We start from the raw sequence: 19,637 nt of genomic DNA, 5'->3' as shown, positions 1-19,637 counted from the left end.
AAACCTGGAATGCTGCTGCAAGAGCAGCTCTTAGCACACAGCCCTGTTGGGCTCCAGCCCCAGGGCCCTATCTCCACGCCTGTGCACAGCACCCTCTCCATGCCAGAGCTATGGGGCATCAGCTCAGGCCCAGGTCTGCTCTGGGGAGCCACAGCTAGGGAGCCACAGGGGCACTCTGCCAGACAGATGCCAGACATGTGCCCAGACCAGACCCCTGCTTCACCCCCTAGTAATAGAGTGTGTGCCCAAGGGCCCTGAGCAGGCCACCTGTCCCATGAGTGAGGAGCAGGGCCCTTATTCCAACACAGCCTCTAGGAATCCAGAGGTGATAACCAGCCCAAGGCTCCAGGAGCTGACAGTGGTAACGGTACAGAGCCCCTCCTTCCCCAGCCTCCACCCTTGTTACCTTCTTGGGAGAGGACGATGAACTTGGTGCTCTTGAGTGTCTTTCCATTCAGTGTCCAGGTGATGGTGGCTGCGGGGTCAGAGGATACCTGGCACTGGAGTAGCAGCTTCTCACCCTCTACCACATGGACATCTTGTAGCTTCTCTTTGAAGGTTGGAGCAGTCCCTTGGCTTTCTGATCTTTTTTCATTATCTGGCACTCCTGCCTGCCCCCTCTTGAAGTTCACATCATTCTTAACCTCCTTTTTGAGTTCTCCTTTCTCAGCTGGTTTCAGGGTCTCGGCCGGCTTGGCGTGGCCCACGGGTTTCAGGGTCTCGGCCGGCTTGACGTGGCCCATGGGTTTGAGGGTCTCGGCCAGCTTGATGTGGCCCACGGGTTTCAGGGTCTCGGCTGGCTTGGTGTGGCCCACGGGTTTCAGGGTCTCGGCTGGCTTGGTGTGGCCCATGGGTTTCAGGGTCTCAGCTGGCTTGGCATTGCCGACAGGTTTCAGGGTCTCATCCAGCTTGGCATTGCTGATGGGTTTCAGGGTCTCAGCTGGTTTGGTGTTGCCGACTGGTTTCAGGGCCTCGGCTGGCTTGGTGTTGCCCATGGATTTCAGGATCTCAGATGGCTTGGCATTGCCAATGGGTTTCAGGATCTCAGCCGGCTTGGTGTTGCCCACAGGTTTCAGGAACCCTGATGGCTGGGCATTATCCACAGGCTTGGGACTTTCTGCTGCCTTGGCATTCAAGGCCTCAGCACTGTCGCTACCATTCTCTGCTGGGATTTTTTTCTTGTTGCCCAACACTGAGCGAAAATCTGGGGCAGCAGGTTTTGAAGATGGTACCTTCTCTGGCACCAGGGTCTTGGGAGCCCCCTTCTTGGCCAGAACAGAGCGGAAGTCAACCTGCTGGGGGCTATGCACCTTCCTCTCTTCCTCTGACACAGTCTTTGGCTTCACTTGCCGCTGTAGGTTGGCACGGAAATCCATCTGCTCAGCTGGGGTCTCCTTCAGGTCTTCTTCGGACACGGTCTTGGTACTCACCTTCTTCCCCAGGAGGTCACGGAAGTCCAGCTGCTCCACCGCCTGCTGGCGGATCGCCTCCTCGGTGTGCTGCCGGGTCTCCACTCGCCTCTTCAGCAGCCCCCGCACGTCCTCAGTGTCTTCTTCCTCTGAACAACCCTGCCCTTTTGCTGGCCACTCAGGCCTCAGGGTCCCGTAGGAGTCACCACCACCACCATCAGCACCAACTCGTTGGCCACAGAGGCCCTCACAGCTGGCAGGTTCCCTCCCCCTGCAACCAGTGAAGGGAAAAGGGAAAGTAGCAGGAGGAAAGGGGCTGGGTAAGAAAGAAACGTCAGGGGAGAGCAAATCCCTGAGGGAGGGAGGGGAGAGGGGAGGGGAAGAGGGGTGGGGGCTGGCCAGGCTGTGTTTATAGAAGGGAACATTGGTGAGAGGCGCCTGCTGGCTTAGTTGGTTTCTTACATTGGTAATGACTTCAGTAGCCTTATAAGGGAGCATGCAAAAAAAAAAATTCACCCCCATCTCCTCTCCTGTTCTCCCACCCTCCTTCCCCTCCTAATCTCTCCTTCTTGGCTTGGGCAGCCTCAGCTGAAGGACGCAAGCAATCTGGGGCTGCCAGGCTGGGCCTGGAGGAAGGTGGGTGGGTGGTGGCATGGGCCTGGCAGGGCAACTCCGGGCAGGGGTGCACTCACCGTGGGGGAGATCTGGCAGGTCGGCTCTGTAGCATCAGTGACACCTGACAACTGCATTCACCAACCGGGTTCCTGAAAAATGCAAAAAAAACCAAGTCAAGAGGCCAAGGGCCTGCTCGACCTGGGGCTGTGGGGGTGGTGGTCGGCCCAGCAAGGAAGAACTTGGCCACAGGTTGGCTGGCTAACTCCAGGGAAGATGGGGCTATGGGCTTAGCTAGGACCTCAGCACGCTCACGGGCAACCCTCCCCTCCTTTAGTCACCCTTTATTTTCCTGGCTCTTGTTAAAAAAGGGGAAAAAAAGAAACTTTTAGACAATAGCTAAGATAGTTGTCTAGAAGTAGGAATACTTTTCTGTCAGTATATTACAAAGATAATACAATCACTCACTCACTCCATCAATGAAAGCAGAGGCAAAGACCAAATGCACGGGGTGGACCTGCTCCATCTAGCCTGTGTGGCCTGGTCAGTCTGCCCAGTTACCGTGAGTCAGACTGAGTCAGACTCCCTTAATACTCCCTCTCCTCACTGTGTCCCCCCAACTGCTACTTTCCCTTCTGTTCATGAAATAAAAACTCGCCCCAGCCCCTACTATCAGCTAATTCCTTCAGACCAGAGCATTTTGTAGGGACTCCCTACAAGGGTGGCCCCTTCTCTTCTTCCATTAAGTGGGTAGGGTCCTGGATCCTTCAGTCCTGTTAAAATTGTTCCATCTCCCCAGTGGTGTGCGACCGCTGGGGCTCCCTCTGCTCAGGGCCCCGCAGTACCAGGCTTGGGAGTTGCAGCCGCCTACCATGGGTCAGCTCTCCGCCTCACAAGGCTGCCATCTGCTGGCACTTCTGAGCTCTGACCCGCCAAGAACGTTTTGCTCAGGCTGGGGTGGTCTGGAGAGCCAAAGGTGACTCTTAATAATAACTACCAATTTTATAGAGCTTTGATCGTTTTCACACCCATTATCTTTGTTGCCCCCACAAAATCCCAGTGAAGTATAGGGCATTTTATGCCCATTTTAAAGGTAAGGAAGGGAGGCTCAGGAGTTTACGGGAGGCAGTGCTGGAACTCTAAGGTTCTGCCACTCATTCCCCTGCGTGTGGCTGTCTCACTGGCACCTCAGGGGCCTCAGATCCCACCACAGATATGCCAAGCTCTGTGGCAGGTTCCTTATGTAATCCACCTCACATAATCTTAAGACAGCCCTGTGAGATTGGGGTTGGTACCATTTTTATAGCTAAGAAAAATGAGGCTACAAAGGTTTAGTAATTTGCCCAAACTCACAGAGCTCACTGGCAGGGACAGGAGTTGGGCCCTGGGTCTAGCTGAACCCAGCACTTGTAGCCTTCCCACCCTGCCCCACAGTACTCGGCAGTACAAATCTTTGGAGGGATATGTGTGTGCTTGCGTGTATCTATGCATACTTGTCTATCAACCACGCCCATGGAGACACACATACATGGGGTCTACCTGGTATGCACCACACCTGTAGGCCCGTTTGGGAACATGAGCACAGATATGTCATCCTCACATGACAGGCATCTGAGCATGTGTCTGTGTATTTCAGCCAATGCATGTGGGTATCTACCTCACTTTGCCCGGCCTCCCTCCCAGTGGCGGGTCAGCCCTGGGTCAGATACTGGCAGCCCATGTGTGGCAGGTTATTCCTGGGAGCCCTGGGCGTTGCTGCTCACTCCCAAGCACTGGGGCCCATTTGAAGCCAGGAGAGGTTCATCTTTGCCCCAACCCTCCTCTTCATTTGTTGGGGTCCCCTTCTGGCCACCTTCCTCAATGCTCAGGGTCTAAGGGGCACAGAGTCAAGGCTCAGGGAGCCTCATGCCTGAAGAGTTTGAGAATTTTACGGTGCTTTTCTGCTCAACAAATAGTAAAGAGGCCCCTTCTGAGTACCAGGCCTTCTGAGTGCCAGGCCTGGGAAGGCAGAGAGGCCCTTGGAGCACCCTGGGCACTCTGCACAGAAGGCTTGGGCCAGCTTGCAGAATAACATGGGAGGTCATTTGGGGGTGAAGCCCAGTCCCCTGGCACCCTGCTTCTGCCAGGCTGCTGGACACTGTTAGGCCATTCTTTCAAGCCCTGAGTGTGGGGCCTAGGGCTGGCAGAATGCAGGAGGACAGGATGCCCAAGGGCTGTTTGCCGGGAGCCCCTTTCATCATTTTCTCAGATGAGTTTCCTCCTGTCACAAATAGAACACAGCCCAGATGCAAAAATCAGGAGTAGACACTGACCAGCTGGCCCTGCTTTACCCCAGACAAACCCGCCAGAAGCTTTAAATGGTAGGGCACCCTGTCCCCTGAACTGGAATATGCTTTATTTCCCCATGGGGGAGGCTGATAAGGGCTTCTGTTGTTTTCCATTACATGCCCTTGAGGAGGAGAGCACAGGTAGCCTGCTGCTCAGCCTATCCCCAGGCCTCCCCCTCGGTCACGGGGACAGCCCGAGGGGACAGACAGAAGGTGGAGGACTTGGGATACCTTGGCTCGCCCACTAAGTGGATCATCCCTTGGGATGATATGGGAGTCACTATTTCTGCAGCCATTAATTTAAGTCTGTTGGAACTTTAAGGCAAACTGTGGGCCAAGGGCACCTGCAATGGTCAGAGATGCCTGTTGTCTGGGACCTGTCGGAACAGCCTCCTGGGGCCATGCTCAGTTTCAAAGTCAGGCCTGGGCTGAGGATGAGGCCTCCAACCCATCCCCAGCCCAGGTGCTGCTAGAGATGTGGGGCTATCACCCTATAAGCTGCCCCTCTTACAAACTAGCAGAATCCTCTTTGCCCCGCCTCCTAATCCTGAATAAGGAGCCCACTCTTTGGTTATGAAGACTTGGACCCTTTCCCATTCTGAATCACCAGCCTCTGGAATGGATTTTAATATGCAAAATCAGTTCAGAGAATTAATTTTCTGGCAAGTATCAATCTTTCAAATATTTCAGCTGGAATTTGGAGCTGACTTTTTGACATTTCCCCTTTTAGTTCAAGAGCCAAGGGCTGGGGAAGGGAAGAGGAAGTAGACACCACCCACCCAGACAGGACCTGTCCCCAATTCCTCCCGCCTCGCAGTCCAGTCTTCCTCCTTGGAAGGCATTCTGTCCTGGGTCTCGGTCTAATTTCTGCCAGGATGAGAAAAGCTGTAGAGCAGCAAGGCCTGCGGCAGGTCTGGCACATACTCCCCAGGAGAACTTTCCACTGACTTGCCCCTCAGCTGGGGACAAAGCCAAGGCCGGGGCAGCAGCCTCTGGCAGGAATGAAGAGGCTAGGCTTCGGGGAGGGAAAGGGGGCAAGGGCTACGTGGGGGACTTGAGTGCAATTTCCCAGGTTCCCCGAGTCCCCGGTGCATGTGGGAGAAACAAGAAATGGAAGATCATCTGATTTAAAGATGAGATGAGGGTTTCACTCTGGGCTCTGCTAGTTGCCCTTGGGGGGCCATGAGCAAGTCCATGACCCTGAGACCTCAGCTTCCCCCATTATTAAACAAGGAGGTGGCTAGATAACATCTGAAGTCCCTTCCAGCTGGGACAGTCTGGGGACTTTATGACTGTCCCCAGCTGGGCCCAGACAGTCTGCCTGTCGACCTCTCAATAAAACCCTCCACTCTGGCCTGGCAGACTTCCCATAGCCCTTGCTTTGCTCTTCCCTACCCTTCTTGTCAGCCCATCCAACATGTCTTCAACAGCCAAGCCTTTACTCATTTGCCAAGCCTCAGTCTGTTCTCCTCAAAACCCCACAAAAAGTTCATGTCTCCTAGGATGTCTGGCTTGATTAATGTATTGTCTCAAAGCATACACACACACTGTCTTCTCACATATGATCTGTTTCCACTATTTGTACTGGCCTAGGGGAGGAAGAGTATATTTCCTATTTTGGAGGCAGATTTCCCTTCCCAATAACTGGTTCAGGCACAAGGCAAAGGCCTTTGGTGTGTTCTGAGCATACTGTCTGATGGTGGTAGATGGCCAACCATCCCAAAACCACTTCATCAGCTGACCACAGACACGTCATTAGCTCACCTGAGATTCAGTGAGCTTTGTCCAGCTCAGCAGAACTTCCTAGAAGATCCAAAGATGCCTGAGAAATAGTAAATGGCTTAAAAAAAAGTCACTGAATAGTGGGGTAGTTTGTTATGCAGCAAAAGCTAACTGATACAAGTATAAAGCATGTGTCCAGAAAGGATCCAAGTGTATGAAGCACATACTGGGTTTTGTATCATAGGAGTACTGTTCCTACAAAGGGAAGTAGCTTTGGCATGTAGCTACAGAACCTGTCTGTAGCTCAGAGCCTTGAACATGATGAGCTCAGTACAGGGAAATGATTTATTCAGGAGAGAAAGTCCTCTGCAAAGTGGACAGGCACCTGAGCCTGGGAAGGTCTGACCATCTTCAGGATGTGGCACAAGCTTCAATTTGCAGAGTCAAGGTGCAGACAAGTGTTCTTCTTCAATGCTTACCCCCACCCTAGGGTGTGGCATTCTGTCACTATCAGCCTGGGTTGGCATGGAATTTTAGCAGAGCGCTTTTAAGGTAGAAGGATATTTCTGGATCATGTGCATTTAACAAATAGTTACTAAGTGCTGACTATGTGCCAGATACTGCTCAAGGCACTGGGAACACAGTTGTGTGCCTGCGTGGAGCTTATCTTCCCATGTAACCTAGAAACACCTTGAAAGGGAGGCAAATAAGGAACGCGGATAGTTAACGGTTTTAAAATGTCTATAAATTCTTTGATACTCCTCTCTCCAGTGGTGGAACTTAGTTTCCCTCCTCTGAATATGGGTTAAACTTTGTGACTCACTTCTAACAAACAGAGAAGTAATGGTGTAACTTCCAAGGGCAGGTCATAAAAATCACAGCAGGTCCCAGCTTGTTCTCTCTCTTGGACGACTAATCCTGGGGAAGCCAGCTGCCATGGTATGAAGACACACAAGCAGCCCTGTGGAGAGGCCCATGTCATGGCGAGGACCTGCGGCCTCCTGCCAGTGGCCCTGGGAGTGAGCTGTCTTAGAAGTGGACCCTCCTGCCTCAGTCAAGCCTTCAGAGACTGCAGCCCCTACTGACATCTTCACTGCTATCTCGTGTAAAACCTTGAGTCAGAAATATCTAGCTAGGCTGCTTAAAACTCCCAACCACAGAAACTGTGAAGTAATAACTATTGTTTTAAGCTGCTAGGTTTTGGGATAACAGTAGATAACTAAAACATTCTCTCTGTGCTGCTGCTTTCCCAGTTTTAATCCATTCTTCTGTCCTTCCTATTCTTCAGACACCAAATAATGGGGGAAGAAACCCAGTATGTGATTAGACAGAGGACTTCTGTGGAGTTGAGCTCAGAGAGAAAGGTTCTCAATCAATGTCTTGCACTGTACCGAAGTGGAAGAAACAAAGCTTGTCAGTAACACCAAGCCTGCCCTTTCTCTACCCGGGAGCCCAGCCCACAGCATTCTGTGCTTCCTCTGGCTTCCCAGTCCCAGGCAGGCACTTTGACAGGAGGTAGGAATTTGGGAAGTAGGGGTTAAAGAAGGTTGGCAGGGCTTGCGGACTCACTTGAGCAGGATCTCATACTGGCCGGCGTGCCAGGGCTGCGCGTTCTTTAGAACCAGGGTGAACACATCCTCATTCTGTAGTACCTCAAAGTGGCCAGTGTCTCTGGGCAGTGCTTTGCCGTCTCGGAGCCAGTGCACACTGGGGAAGGGGTCACCAGCGATAGCACAGGAGATGAGGACTCTCTGGCCCAGAGAGGCTGTCACTGAGCGAGGCTTGCTGATGAACCAGGGCTGGGTGCCATCCTGAGGCTCTGGAAGTCGGCAGAGGGTTGAGTTAAAGAGGGAGGCCTTCCAGCAGAGAGCGTCCGCTCAGCTAAGTGGAGGTGAGAGGGCAGCATGATTCCCAAATAATAGCCTGTCTAGAAATAATGTTTATTGGATATACAGATATAGCACACTCTTCTCATGGCAAATCTGTCTTGGTTGCATTCTCAGAGGGTAACATTAACATGAATTTGTATATCCAAAGCAAGGGGAGGTAGCTCAGAAGGTACAGGGGCACTGGGCTAAGTGCTAATGAGCTTCAGGAGAGTGTAAGATCAGGCGCTGTCACTTCCCTTATGTCGGTTTAACTGGTCTCTCCTCTGAAACATAAGTTCTCTGAAGGCAAGGACCCTAATGGACCATAACTCACCTCAGGAGCTATCACTGACAAATTAAGATTTCTCTCCTAACAGAGCTTGTCACCAATAACCCAGATTGGGTAAACTCCAGAAGGCAGGGAAGGGTGGCCCTTTAAGCCAGAGTCTGCAACACAGGGTGGGGACCTGGAGTCTGGGGCTGGGATGGGACCACGGAAGCACAGGGCCCAGAGGGGGAACAGACAGGCCAACAGGGTCTCCTTGCCTCCTAGTTGCTTTTGGAGAGACCACGGCAGCACCTCTGCCCTGCCCCACCCCACCACAGGCCAGCAGGCCAAGTCACCTTGCACCGTGAGCACAGCCCGGGTGCGGGCCTCCCCAGCGCTGTTCCAGGCTTCACAGATGTAAGTGCCCGTGTCCTCCGGGAACACTTCCTGGATACAGAGGCTGTGCTGAGTGCCTCTCTGTTCAAAGTGGAAGTCCTCCGACTCCTGGATCTCATTCCCATTGTGAAGCCAGACGACTTCAGGGGGTGGGTTCCCTGAATAGAGGGGATGGGCAGAGACTGGTCAAGGAGGCGCTTCCCTAGGCCATGTGGCCACTCTGCATTTCATGCTAATACATAGTAATAAATGGTAAACTCTTTATGCTTTAGCTTCCCATCCATAAAATATTCTACCTACCTCAGAGTTTTGTTAGAGGGATAAGTAAGTTAATAAAGACCCTCTTAGCAGCCCACTAGGGTAACAGATTAGAATAGCATCTGGCACAAAAAAAGGACTTAATGCATGTGTACTATGATTATTTAATAACAGACTCTGGGAAACTAGAAAGAATCCAGAAGTGAAAAAACATGATTTTGGAGATGAAGAGGAAAACACAGCAAGAATGGTTTTTAAAATCAGAATTCAAACACTTGAAAATGCTCGGTGGTAACTGGATCGCTGGGTTTGAAGTGAAAGTGCTTCCAGCTCTGGATGACATCACACAGCATGTGCACAGCCCTGCAGTGAATGGGGTCATCACAGGAACATCCTTGCCAATTTCCACAAGGAACCTGCTGTTAGCATCTCATTTTTGCCACCACACACACGTGGTCAAGGGTGAAGATGGGCACCAGCTCATACAGGATTTCCAAACAGCTCACGATGGGCAGCATTTCCAGTTTCCACTAGTCCACTTTCCTGGGTAGTTCTGGCAATCTGCTGGGGCATCAAGCAGCAGCCACCTGTGATAGCCTTGTGTACAGCAGGAGTTAAGCCCCTTTCTCCACTTCCAGAGGAGCAAGCCTGGGAACAGCTGCACAGGGAGGCAGTGTGGTGGTGGGCCCTCAGTGGGACCACCATCTGTCTTCAATGGGCCAGCTGGCACGTGTCTGGAGACCAGGTGCAGAGTGCCTTTGATTTCTGTCAGCTGGGAGGAGTACGGATGGGGCCCACCCTCGCCTGGGACTGCCCCGGGATTGCCTCCAGCTTGTGGGAGCAGGGCATTCATCAGAGCCTCCCTAGATGGGCCAGCCCACGGTTCTTACAGCTCCTTTGGTGCTTCTGCAGCTCAAAGAACTAAAAATGCCAAAAGCAACCTCTAGGCTGTTTAGAAGGGCAGCTCGGTGGCCAGCAAGGAAAGGAAAACTCTGGACACCTCCAGGCACATCAGTAAGTCTGTGCCAGGAGACTCCCGAGCCTTCTCTTGCTGGCCTGTAGCAAGGACGGTGACATCTCACACTAGACTGCTAATCACTTGTTCTTTTGTTACCCCAGCCCTGTTTTAGAAGTGGCTCTATCTTCTCACCTTAAAATCTGAATAGAGCAACCAAGAATATCTTCCAAGAGTCAAGAAGTTCTCACATCATCTGGTTGTGTACAAGTACTCAAAATCTTCCAGTTACATTGCCATGCTATGTTTTCGCATTAATCCCTCACCCCACCAGCCAGGGCCCTCTTCTTCCCCTGGACCACTTAACCTTGAATCCAGAAAATCCTGCTAGAGAAAGCAGAAAAGGGGGACCAAGAGGTTTCACTTCTTGGGTGCACTGGTGGTCCCAGGCTGATTGGCGGCTCAGTGATCTGAGTGGGATGTCGGGAAGCAATGGTCACACAGCAACCATGCCCGTTTTCACATGCCCCGAGGAGAGAAATACAGGGACAGACCTGACAGCTGGACTGTCATGGTGACCTGGCTTCCGTCCATGACTCTGAGATCAGAGAGGCCCTGTAGGAACGTGGGTGCCACGGGCTTGCTGGGAGATGCAGGCAGAAAGTACTTGCCCTTCCCGTCACTCTTCTTTTCTGTTGACGGAAACAGAAAGAGGGATGAACATTCACTCATTCCACAAACACAGACTAAATTGCACTTGGCACACAACTGTGAGGCTGAGGGTCCCACCAGCCCCTGCTAACAGTCTGGGAGGCACCAGAGATCACTAGGAACAGGGCCTGCCTTCGTCTCCCCGTGGCCGGCCAGTGCTCATGCCTGACAGCAGGGAAAGCTGTGGGCTCTGCAGGGCCGTGGCCAATCTAGGATCTGGTTCCTCAGCAGAACTTCAAGGTGGGGTGGGGGGAACCAACAGTCGGCATTGAATGAGATTTTACTTCTTAAATTTTATTGACTTTTTGGAGACATTCACATGGCCCCAAATTCAAAAGGTACCAGAGTTTGTACACAGTCTCCTTTCCACCCTGTCCTCCGGCCATCAAGCGTCTCTGCCCAGGGGTAACCAAGTTGCAGTTTCTTATTCATCTTGCCAGAGATGGTCTACGTGTAGGACACACAGCAAATGGGTATGCTCTTCTACTGCCTTCTCTTAAGTGATAGCACACAATGATTGGCATCTGCTTTTTCATTTAACAGTGTATCTCTATGTCTCTGACAAAACAGAAGGACTTCCTCATGTTTGCTATGCCTGCATGATGCTGCATTGCCATCTCATGAGATTTTAAGCACCTCAAGAAAGCCAGATACTACACTCATTAGAATGACTAAAATGAAAGCGACTGATTGTCCCAAGTAGTGGTGTTGGTGAGGATGTGGAGCAACGGGAACCGTGCCACTGCTGGTAGGAGAGTAAAATGGCAGAGACCCCTTTTGAAAATGGTTTGGCAGTTTCTTAAAAAGTTAAACGTATGTTTGCCATATGATCCAGTCACTCCACTCCTGGGTATTTACACACAGGAGAAATGAAAACACATCACCCACACAAAGACTTGTATACACACATTCACATCAGCTGTGTTCCTAATGGCCCCAAACTGAAAACAAACATCCATCAAAAAGTGAATGGATAAACCAATTGTGATATACCCAATACAATGGATTACCACTTACTCAGCCATAAAAAGAAATGGACTAAGGATAGACATCACAACAGGGACAAAGCTCACAAAAATTACACTGAATTAAAGAAGCCAGACAAAGCAAGAGTGCATACTAGATGGGTCCATGTATATAAAATTCCAGAAAATGCAAAATACAGCAACAGAAAGCAGATCAGTGATTGCCTGGGGCACGAGGTGGGGCACAAGGAAGCATTTGTGGGTGATGGATATGTTCATTGACATTTTCATGGGTGAAGTTTTCAAATTAAACTTTGTCAAGTATATACAGTTTATTGTACATCAATGTTACCTCAATAAAGATGAGGGGAAAAAAAATCTCTCTGGGAAAGGGAGGGAAGGCACCAGCTAGTCAAAGACAAAAACTAGAACAACTGTCTGGGTTCAGACTGGCTCACTCATCCACATTCAATTCTCTGGGGAGATGGGTAAATAGACTTTCCATTATTCTCGGAACCCTCCCCAAGCTGGGTTTTGACCTGCCTTACATGAGCCGAAGGGGAGCCAGTGTCTGTTTCCCATAGGACAGCCTTGGTGCAGGATGAACTCAAAGCTGCGCAGTCTCTGATCTTGCCCTTGTCCTGCGAGCTAAATACTCCATTTCTTTTTATGGCTGAGTAAGTAGTATTTGTCCTGGCTTTGACCTTCAGTAATTCTGTTAGCTTTTTTGTTTTTACCTTTTGGCAGGGCAGGGGTAGGGATGGAGAGGGATGTGCATCGCTAACTTTAAATGCTATGTTTTGGGGGAAAAGGACACTGGTGTTTCAGGTTCTTGGCAGAGAACCATAAATACTAGCTCTTCTCCAGGAAGCCTGTAGCCAGAGGGATACATTTCCAGAGTGCTTTACATACCTTGCAAAGGCCTAACCAAATCTGTCACTGCATTTTTATGTCGGCACTGAAAACAAAATTGGGTCACTGCACAGCCCTCCCAGCACAGCCTCTGGGGGAGAGGGTGGGAGAGGCAGGGAAGCCCTGGAGCCTGGAGGAACTTCCCCCAAGGCAGGTACAGTGTGAAGGGCATGGAGTGGGAGTGAAAGGGCAGGGGAGGCAGGGGAGCCCCCTGGTCCATGACTGGAGGATGGGTTCTCAGGCCCCCACATCTCCGGCACCCCAACCCCCCACGTGGCTGCCTCTGCCAGAGATGCAGCAGCCTGGGCCTTGGCAGAAGGCCCCGGGAGTGGGCTTGGGGACCTGGGGCTGGAAATGCAGGGCTCTCGGGTCCCTGACTGGGCTGCAGTGGCCAGGCTGCCTCAGGAGAGCTGAGGAATTTCCTGTCCCGCACAGACTGAGGCGGCTTGAGGACAAAATGTTTTGCCTGCCCAGAGTTTCCCCTGCTCCCGCCTCGCCTGTCTGCTATCTCTGACAGCCCCCAGCCTCGCAGAGGTCTGCATGGACGCGCTCTCGTTCCCAGGTGCTGCGGAAACATAAAAAACCCCTCTCCCTTCAGCGGGGCTGGCTCCCCTGGGTCCCCCAACCCTTCTCAGGTCTTCCCATTGCCCACTTTCCTGGGGCTTTGCCTCCCATTGCCGGCTTTCCTGGGGCTTCAGCAAAGCCGCGTCAGACGCCCTCCGGGCCTTGGCCTGCTGGACTACAAGCACATCTGTCCCTCCCTCTACCGGGAGCTGGCCTGGCCCAGCTCCGTGTGGCAGCCCACTGGTTCCCTGAAAGCCCTGAAATGTGGCGCCCTGGCCGGAGGGTGGGGTGTGGGTGTGGGTAGTGGGGTGGGGGCAAGTTACTGCCTCTCTCTGAAGCTCAACTTTCTCCTCTGTGTTAAGGATGATAACAGCATCATCACAGGACTTGGGGGTTTTATAGAGATACCGAGTGACCACTGTAGCCTGCTCACCATCAGTGATAACACCTGTGGGATGGTGACGCTCATATAATCACTTGGGCCCAATTACTTGGTGGGTTACCAGCAGCAAAGGAACAGAGCCTGGGCCCTCAGCCAAGCAGTGCAGGCTCCTTTTCATGTGCCCTCAGGTAAATACCGCAGGCATACACAAGGGTTGCTTAAAAATGTCATGGGTTATATCTAAAGTAAGTGGAGAACAAACTTCCGCTGCACTCCCTCCAGGAGCGACGAGTGAGGAGGAGAGCTTTGTGGGAGCCGGCCCTGGTGCAGGCCCCTAGTTCCCAGGCCACCAAGTCTGCCCAGGACCCTGTTCTTTCCTCTCCAGAGCCCACAGCAAGAACAGATGGCAGAGGAACATGACTGGGAGTAAATGTGCAGAATGAACCTGTGCTCAGACTGCAGTCTGGGGTCACGTGGGACTGGAGTGACCGAATCCAGGCCTGTGAATGGCTGAGTCATACCCAGCATTCAACTGCCCCAAATTCTTCAGGGGGTGCGAAAACCAATCAACCATCTCTACAAACACACTCTGCCTTGGGATTAGGAGCCAGTGAGTTAAGGGCAATTAGCTTTCTTTAGGCAGCCCGAGAGAAGCAGCCCTAACTAGAATGCTGAAACCCCAGTCCCAACTCCAGGACCCCACTTTCCAGATGGAGAGGCCAGGATGTGCTCAGAGGAAGTGACTTTGTCCTCAGTGCCAAAGGCACCTTGAGAACCTGAGCCTTCTTCATCTGGGGAGGGCAGGCCCTGGCTGTGGCCCACAGGTAGCAAGGGAGGGGTCCCTGAGAGCCAGTGGCAGACCTGCCACCCAGCTCAGATGGGGCCAGATTAAATACACCCCAGGTTTTCCCCTACAGCTGTGCTACCCACTGCTCTGCTGGGACCCGGTCCAGAGAGGGCTTTCTCTCTAGAATCCAGCGAGGGCCCAGCCTCCTTGATCTGCTGACCTAGAATTGAAGATTTAAAGTGAACCTATCTGTTGCTCTGGTACTTGGTCAGCTGGCCAGCGACTCTCCCTCCACCATGAACCTGAGTAGCTCACCACTGGGTACACTGTTCTACTTTGAGAGGAAGGGAAAGGATCAGGGTCCTGGAGTCCCAGCTGGAAGTACACGGCCTGGGGCAGTTGCAGGTTCCTCTTGCTACTTAATAGTGACTTGACCCTCTCAACATCAGTTTTCTTCACTTGGAAAATGGAGTTAATTCAAAAGTGAGAAGTAGGCGACTTGTTATGGGAATTAAATAAAACAAAACAGCTTTTCTGACTGATTAGATTTTTCTGTCAAAACAATGTTCCCCATTAAAAAACACTCACACGAACTGGTGTTAACCCAGTATTATATTTTGAAAAGCTTTTATTCAGAGAGTTAAATACCCACACAACAGGTGCACTTTGTTACCTTTCCCATGAATTCTTATACAAAACCTGTGTAGCCTGTTCCTCAAACTTAAGAGATGTGAACACACGGACCCTTAGCTTTTCTTGGGCTTGAAATCAAGAATCCCCAGTATAGCCTTTGTCCCAGTGCAAGCTGAGATCACAGCTCTCCCTCCATGGACTATGATCCTCCTGTTTTTCCTTTTGGAGTCCTTCCTTTCCTTTCTACAGGTTTAGCAGGAAAAATAATTCTGAATTTTCCTCAGAAGCATTTTCTCCACCTTTCTATTGTTACCAGCCAACTTGCCACTCTCTGAAGCTCCATGTTTATGGATCTGAATTTGCATTAAATGCATGTTTATGCATTGAGCAGTTTGCCTTGAAAATGGCTGTTTGCAGGCTCCCAGCTCATTAAAAACTTGTTTCAGATTAAACCAGAAAACTATGGAATGTTATATTAAAGTTGTTTCAACACATGACACAAAAATATAAACCAGAGACAGTGTTGGTATGAAACACTCTACCACCTAAGGAGCTCCCCAGGGTTCTCCCCTCAGAGGGGTCCCTGCCTGGTGCTGCCATAGCCATTCACTAGGTCCTGCTCTCAGAGCATCCCTCGGCCCTTGGCTTACCAGGAGTGCAGGGGAACGGACCACCCCTACTTCTTAACACCCCTTTGCCAACACCTCTCACACACACAGACTTACAGAGCTCTTGAAATGAAAAGTTAGGGGGAGGTAAAATGATTGCATTTAGCTCAGCAAGATAAAGACTTTTCCTTGAGCACTGAACCTGAGCTATTTCGCTTCATCATTACAACGTAAAATGCCATTCCCGCAGCAAATCTGATTCACTCCAAACCCTGTTGTACTATGGAAATTCAGTAAATCACCAACTGTAGGGGAATTCTAGAAGCAAAGTCCTCCCTTCTTCTTTCATTTGGTGCTCAAACTCCATTATGTCCAAGGATCTCAGGGACTAGCCTCCTCCTTTCCCTGAATTTCAGGACTTTGACTTTAGAGAACTGTGGGTAAAACTGCAATATTTCCAGAATCTCTCACCTGGCCTTAGTGCATTTCCATATCAATAGGTAATTACAAGGGGGAGCAAAGGCATATCTGGACCCAAGAGGTTGGGTGGGGTCCCTTTTTGCAGCCAGATCACGAGACACATGGGCTAGCAGAAATGGAGGACTGCTTGTAGGCAATGAACAGGTTTCTCCCACTTTATTTCTCTCTTTGACTGATTCCAGCTTCAAAGGTATTTTGCCCCAGGCTGGGAAAATATTTTCCCCCAGAATTACAGGACTCATTAAAGGAGGTTACCTTAACCCAGCTGAAGTGAAGCCCAGCCCAGTGCCTTCCTATTTGCAGGGCTTTTATGCAAGGTGCAAATCCCCAGGGAGGTATCCGAAGTCTCTTCCAACAGAAGTCTGTCTACAAAACCAAATAGACCTCCTTGGAAAGTCAGCAAAACGTCTTTGCAAAACATCTGTGGCATAACAAGAGATTCTCCCCCCAACAGCCTGGCTCTCTTCCGGCTTTTCTTCCCCCACTGACTTCTCCAGGACTTAAGAAGCAAATGCAGAGGAAAGCATGCAAGGAAAAGCACGAAAGGAAACAATGACGTTTGCCATCCAAAAAATATCTCTGACTGGTAATGACAGGGCGGCTGGATGGGACACTGGAATCATTGCAACCACAGCCTTCCTCCCTGACAAGTTATAATCAAACTCTAAACATGAAGCTCTGGTGTCCAAACCACCCAATGTTCCCTCCTGATGAGGGAACCACTCTCTCCACCATGCTGTCATAGCACGGACCACGTCTTGCCACTGGGGAACACAAAGCTGTAATTTGGGATGGCATTTTGGCCAAGGATTCCAAGCAAATAACTGGTAGCAATGACCTACTGTGGGCTATAGAATTACTCAGTTATACATCTCTAATTATCCAATTAGTAAAATGAAACTCCAGTTCTGTGATATGGACACAAATATACAAACACATACTTAGAAGTCCTGTGACACGAAGGACCCATGGGGCACACACAGCCCCATTTCTTTTGCATTCAATTTCTATAAAACCAAAATATTGGTTATAAACTAACAACATTTTTTGCTTGCCTTCTTAGAATTTGAAAGAGTTTTACACAGATGTAATGGGTGGACTAAGTTTCTTAAAAAAAAAGACAAGTTAAAGCTGATGTTCATCCTTCTCCTCCAATAAACTTCTCTTTAACATAAATATTAAAAATGTTTCCAGTGCTTTTAAATTCATGGAGGGCAGGGATCAGGTGACACCAAATGGGCAGATTATATAATGTCCAAAGTACCTGAGTATGACTCGGAAGCAGGGAGGCAGTGGCCAGGGACTTCCAGGTACAGTGGAGGGAAGCTGTCCATGCTCACAGCGGCCTCTCAGAGCGCCTGTCACTCATCTGAAAATAAACTGGGCTTGTACCAGAGCATTCATTCTCTGGCAAATGGCTGGCTTCCTGGTACCTGCTGTTTTCATTAGGGACTCCTCATCAAAACAAATACTCTAATAAATACGTTTATTAAGTTTCAGTTTTTATTCTATAAATCATTTTTTAAAATGTGCCCACATTTTATGTCTTTAGGTGCCTTTAAGAGACCCAGAAGGCATTCAGTTAAATCAATAAAAATAAACCATTAAGCTGAGATACTGTGTCAAAATGAGTATAGTTAGCAGGTAAATAAATCTGGTCACTTAAGAATTTTAGCCTTGATGAAGATACTCCAGGGAGAGAGAAATTAAAATATTCTAGCCTAAGGAAGCCCCACCCACCACCGATGACTCAGTCCAAATGTATGGAAATATTTACTCCTCTCTGTCTCTTCCTGGCGCTGCAGGAATTAGGATCGGTCATCCTTTAGGCCCCATCCTGGGTCAGGAAGAAGAGTTCCATGGCTTGGTTAACTACTGGGGATATTTTTTTCCTAGTATGCAGTGATGAGAGAAGGAATCTTTGTTGAGGAGCTCTTGAGAGCTAGTTTGTGGGTTTCCTGCACACATCCTGTGAGCACTAGCGCCCACTCCTTCCCCCAGGGAAGTGAGGAGGTGGAGGGAAGCCCCCTGCTCTCCTGGGACACTCGCCTACCTGTGTGCCCTTCCATCCACTAACTGAACACATGCCCACGTATCAGGCCCTACGTGCAGTAATGAATAAGACATGGTCCCTGCCTTCAGAGAGCTTACAGTCTTCAGGGCAGAATGTTAAACAAGTAATTAGAGTAAAATTTCACAGAATAAATGCTTTCTCCTTACCCCTAGAGGCCCCAGATGATGTACCCCTGCCTCTCTATCTCAACTCATTCTCTGCCACTTGGCCACTCACTCCCTCTTCTCCAGCCACACCCATTGTCTTGCTGTTCATTGAATAGGCTGATCTTGTTCCCAACTCAGGGCCTTTGCACTTGCTGTACCGCCTGTCTGGAGCACTCTTTCTCCAGGTCACTGAACTCTGCTCAAAAGTCATCTCCTCATAGAGGCTTCCTTTATCACTCAACTATAAAAGGATCCCTTCCACCCATCTCTATTCTCAATTCCTTAATAGCACGTGTCAGTATCTGATTAAGGCAGGTGCAGATTATTGCCCATCTCTCCATCAGAACATAAGTGCCATGAAGGCACAGCTTGTCTGTCCTGTTCACTGCAGGTCCCCCAGAACAGTGCCTGGCACAGGGTAGATGTTCAAAAAAAAAACGTTGATAAATAAGCACAGTAACAAAGGAGGAACAGCTAGTAAGATAACTCTTTCTGGGGTGCCCAGGGAAGGCTTCCCAGAGGAAGTGACATTGTAGGAGGGGTTAACCAGATTTTTGGAGGAAGGGGTTACAGAAAAGAGGAGGCAGAGAAAGCAGGGAAGAGTAGCTGCAGAAATCACATCAGAGAGCTGGGCTAGCAATTTCTGGATGCTTGCAAAAACTTGACAAAATTCTAAAGAGGTGAGAAAGACCACCCACGACTGGCCTGGAGCAAGTAAGTATCTACAGAACTGAGTCAGCCTCCAGCAGAGCTACATGCTTGACACGGCTCCTGGCTGGAAATCCAACCAGAGGAAGAGGAAGGGCTGAAGGGCGCCCTCTTGTGGCCAGCGCCCGTAGAACGGGGTGCTTGAGACTGGTTTTAGCATCTAGCCTAATCCCTCCCTTCTTGAATTGTCCGATTCTCTCTTCCCCTTCCCGGAAACAATCGAAGAGACAGGCAGACAAGCACCCACCCACTGTGGCAAAGTTAGTCCTTCAGTAAAACTGCTCCTTAGACTTGGCATTTTGAACAATTTTGTCTTGTTTAAAGGTTGGGGCTGCATCGTATAATCACCGTAATAGCACACACTTCTTAAGCACTTCCTATGTTTGGACGACATCATGCGTATTCATTAATTTAATCCTCACAGTCCTGGGGGTGACTATCTGCCCCCATTTCACAGAAGAGTGGGGCGAGGCCTGGGAGGGCTGAACGGCTGCCCAGGCAGGGCTAGCAAGTGGTGGGGCAGGACTCCCACCCAGGCAGCCTGCTCCGCATCCATGCTCCAGCCGTGGCCTGGAGCCACCCTGAGGGTAAGAGAAAGAAGGCGAGGCCCGGGCGGCTAAGGGAGAGGCCGGGACAGTGGTCGGTGCAGTAGGGAACCTCACTGGCACCTCCCAGCCCCCTTAGCTGCCCCCAGAGACCTGCAGCCAAAGGAGCTGCCAGTAAAGTAAGGGAAACTCCACAGCAGAGGATGGTGTGGGAGGCGGACTGGAGCCTCCTGAGTGCCTGGGGCGCGGAGCCTGGGTGTCTGTGCCAGGCTTGGCCTGCTCCAATCCTGTGCACAGCGCCAGCGCT

The 19,637-nt window shown here is 50.5% G+C and overlaps 1 protein-coding gene across 5 annotated transcripts in view; it reads right to left on the bottom strand.

Annotated features, from left to right (window-relative positions):
• The window catches only part of MYLK (myosin light chain kinase), a 280,349-nt gene that overhangs the window by 81,692 nt on the left and 179,020 nt on the right, over positions 1–19,637 (bottom strand). For 3 of the 5 annotated variants that reach the window (XM_073231525.1, XM_073231526.1, XM_073231527.1), the window contains exons 12-16: positions 10,370–10,507; positions 8,563–8,760; positions 7,640–7,889; positions 2,102–2,173; positions 407–1,680 (exon numbers count right to left, since the gene is read on the bottom strand). In XM_073231525.1, the coding sequence (XP_073087626.1) occupies positions 407–1,680; positions 2,102–2,173; positions 7,640–7,889; positions 8,563–8,760; positions 10,370–10,507 (1,932 nt within the window). Of the gene's footprint in view, positions 1–406; positions 1,681–2,101; positions 2,174–2,493; positions 2,514–7,639; positions 7,890–8,562; positions 8,761–10,369; positions 10,508–17,121; positions 17,207–19,637 lie in introns of those variants that run through there. The other 2 variants (XM_073231528.1, XM_037013102.2) reach the window with 2 other exon arrangements.

The sequence above is a fragment of the Manis javanica genome, chromosome 3, assembly GCF_040802235.1.
Source record: "Manis javanica isolate MJ-LG chromosome 3, MJ_LKY, whole genome shotgun sequence".
In the NCBI taxonomy this organism is placed as follows: Eukaryota; Metazoa; Chordata; class Mammalia; order Pholidota; family Manidae; genus Manis; species Manis javanica.
Note: the sequence above shows the minus strand (reverse complement) of the source record. Positions and strands in the feature narration are given on the sequence as shown.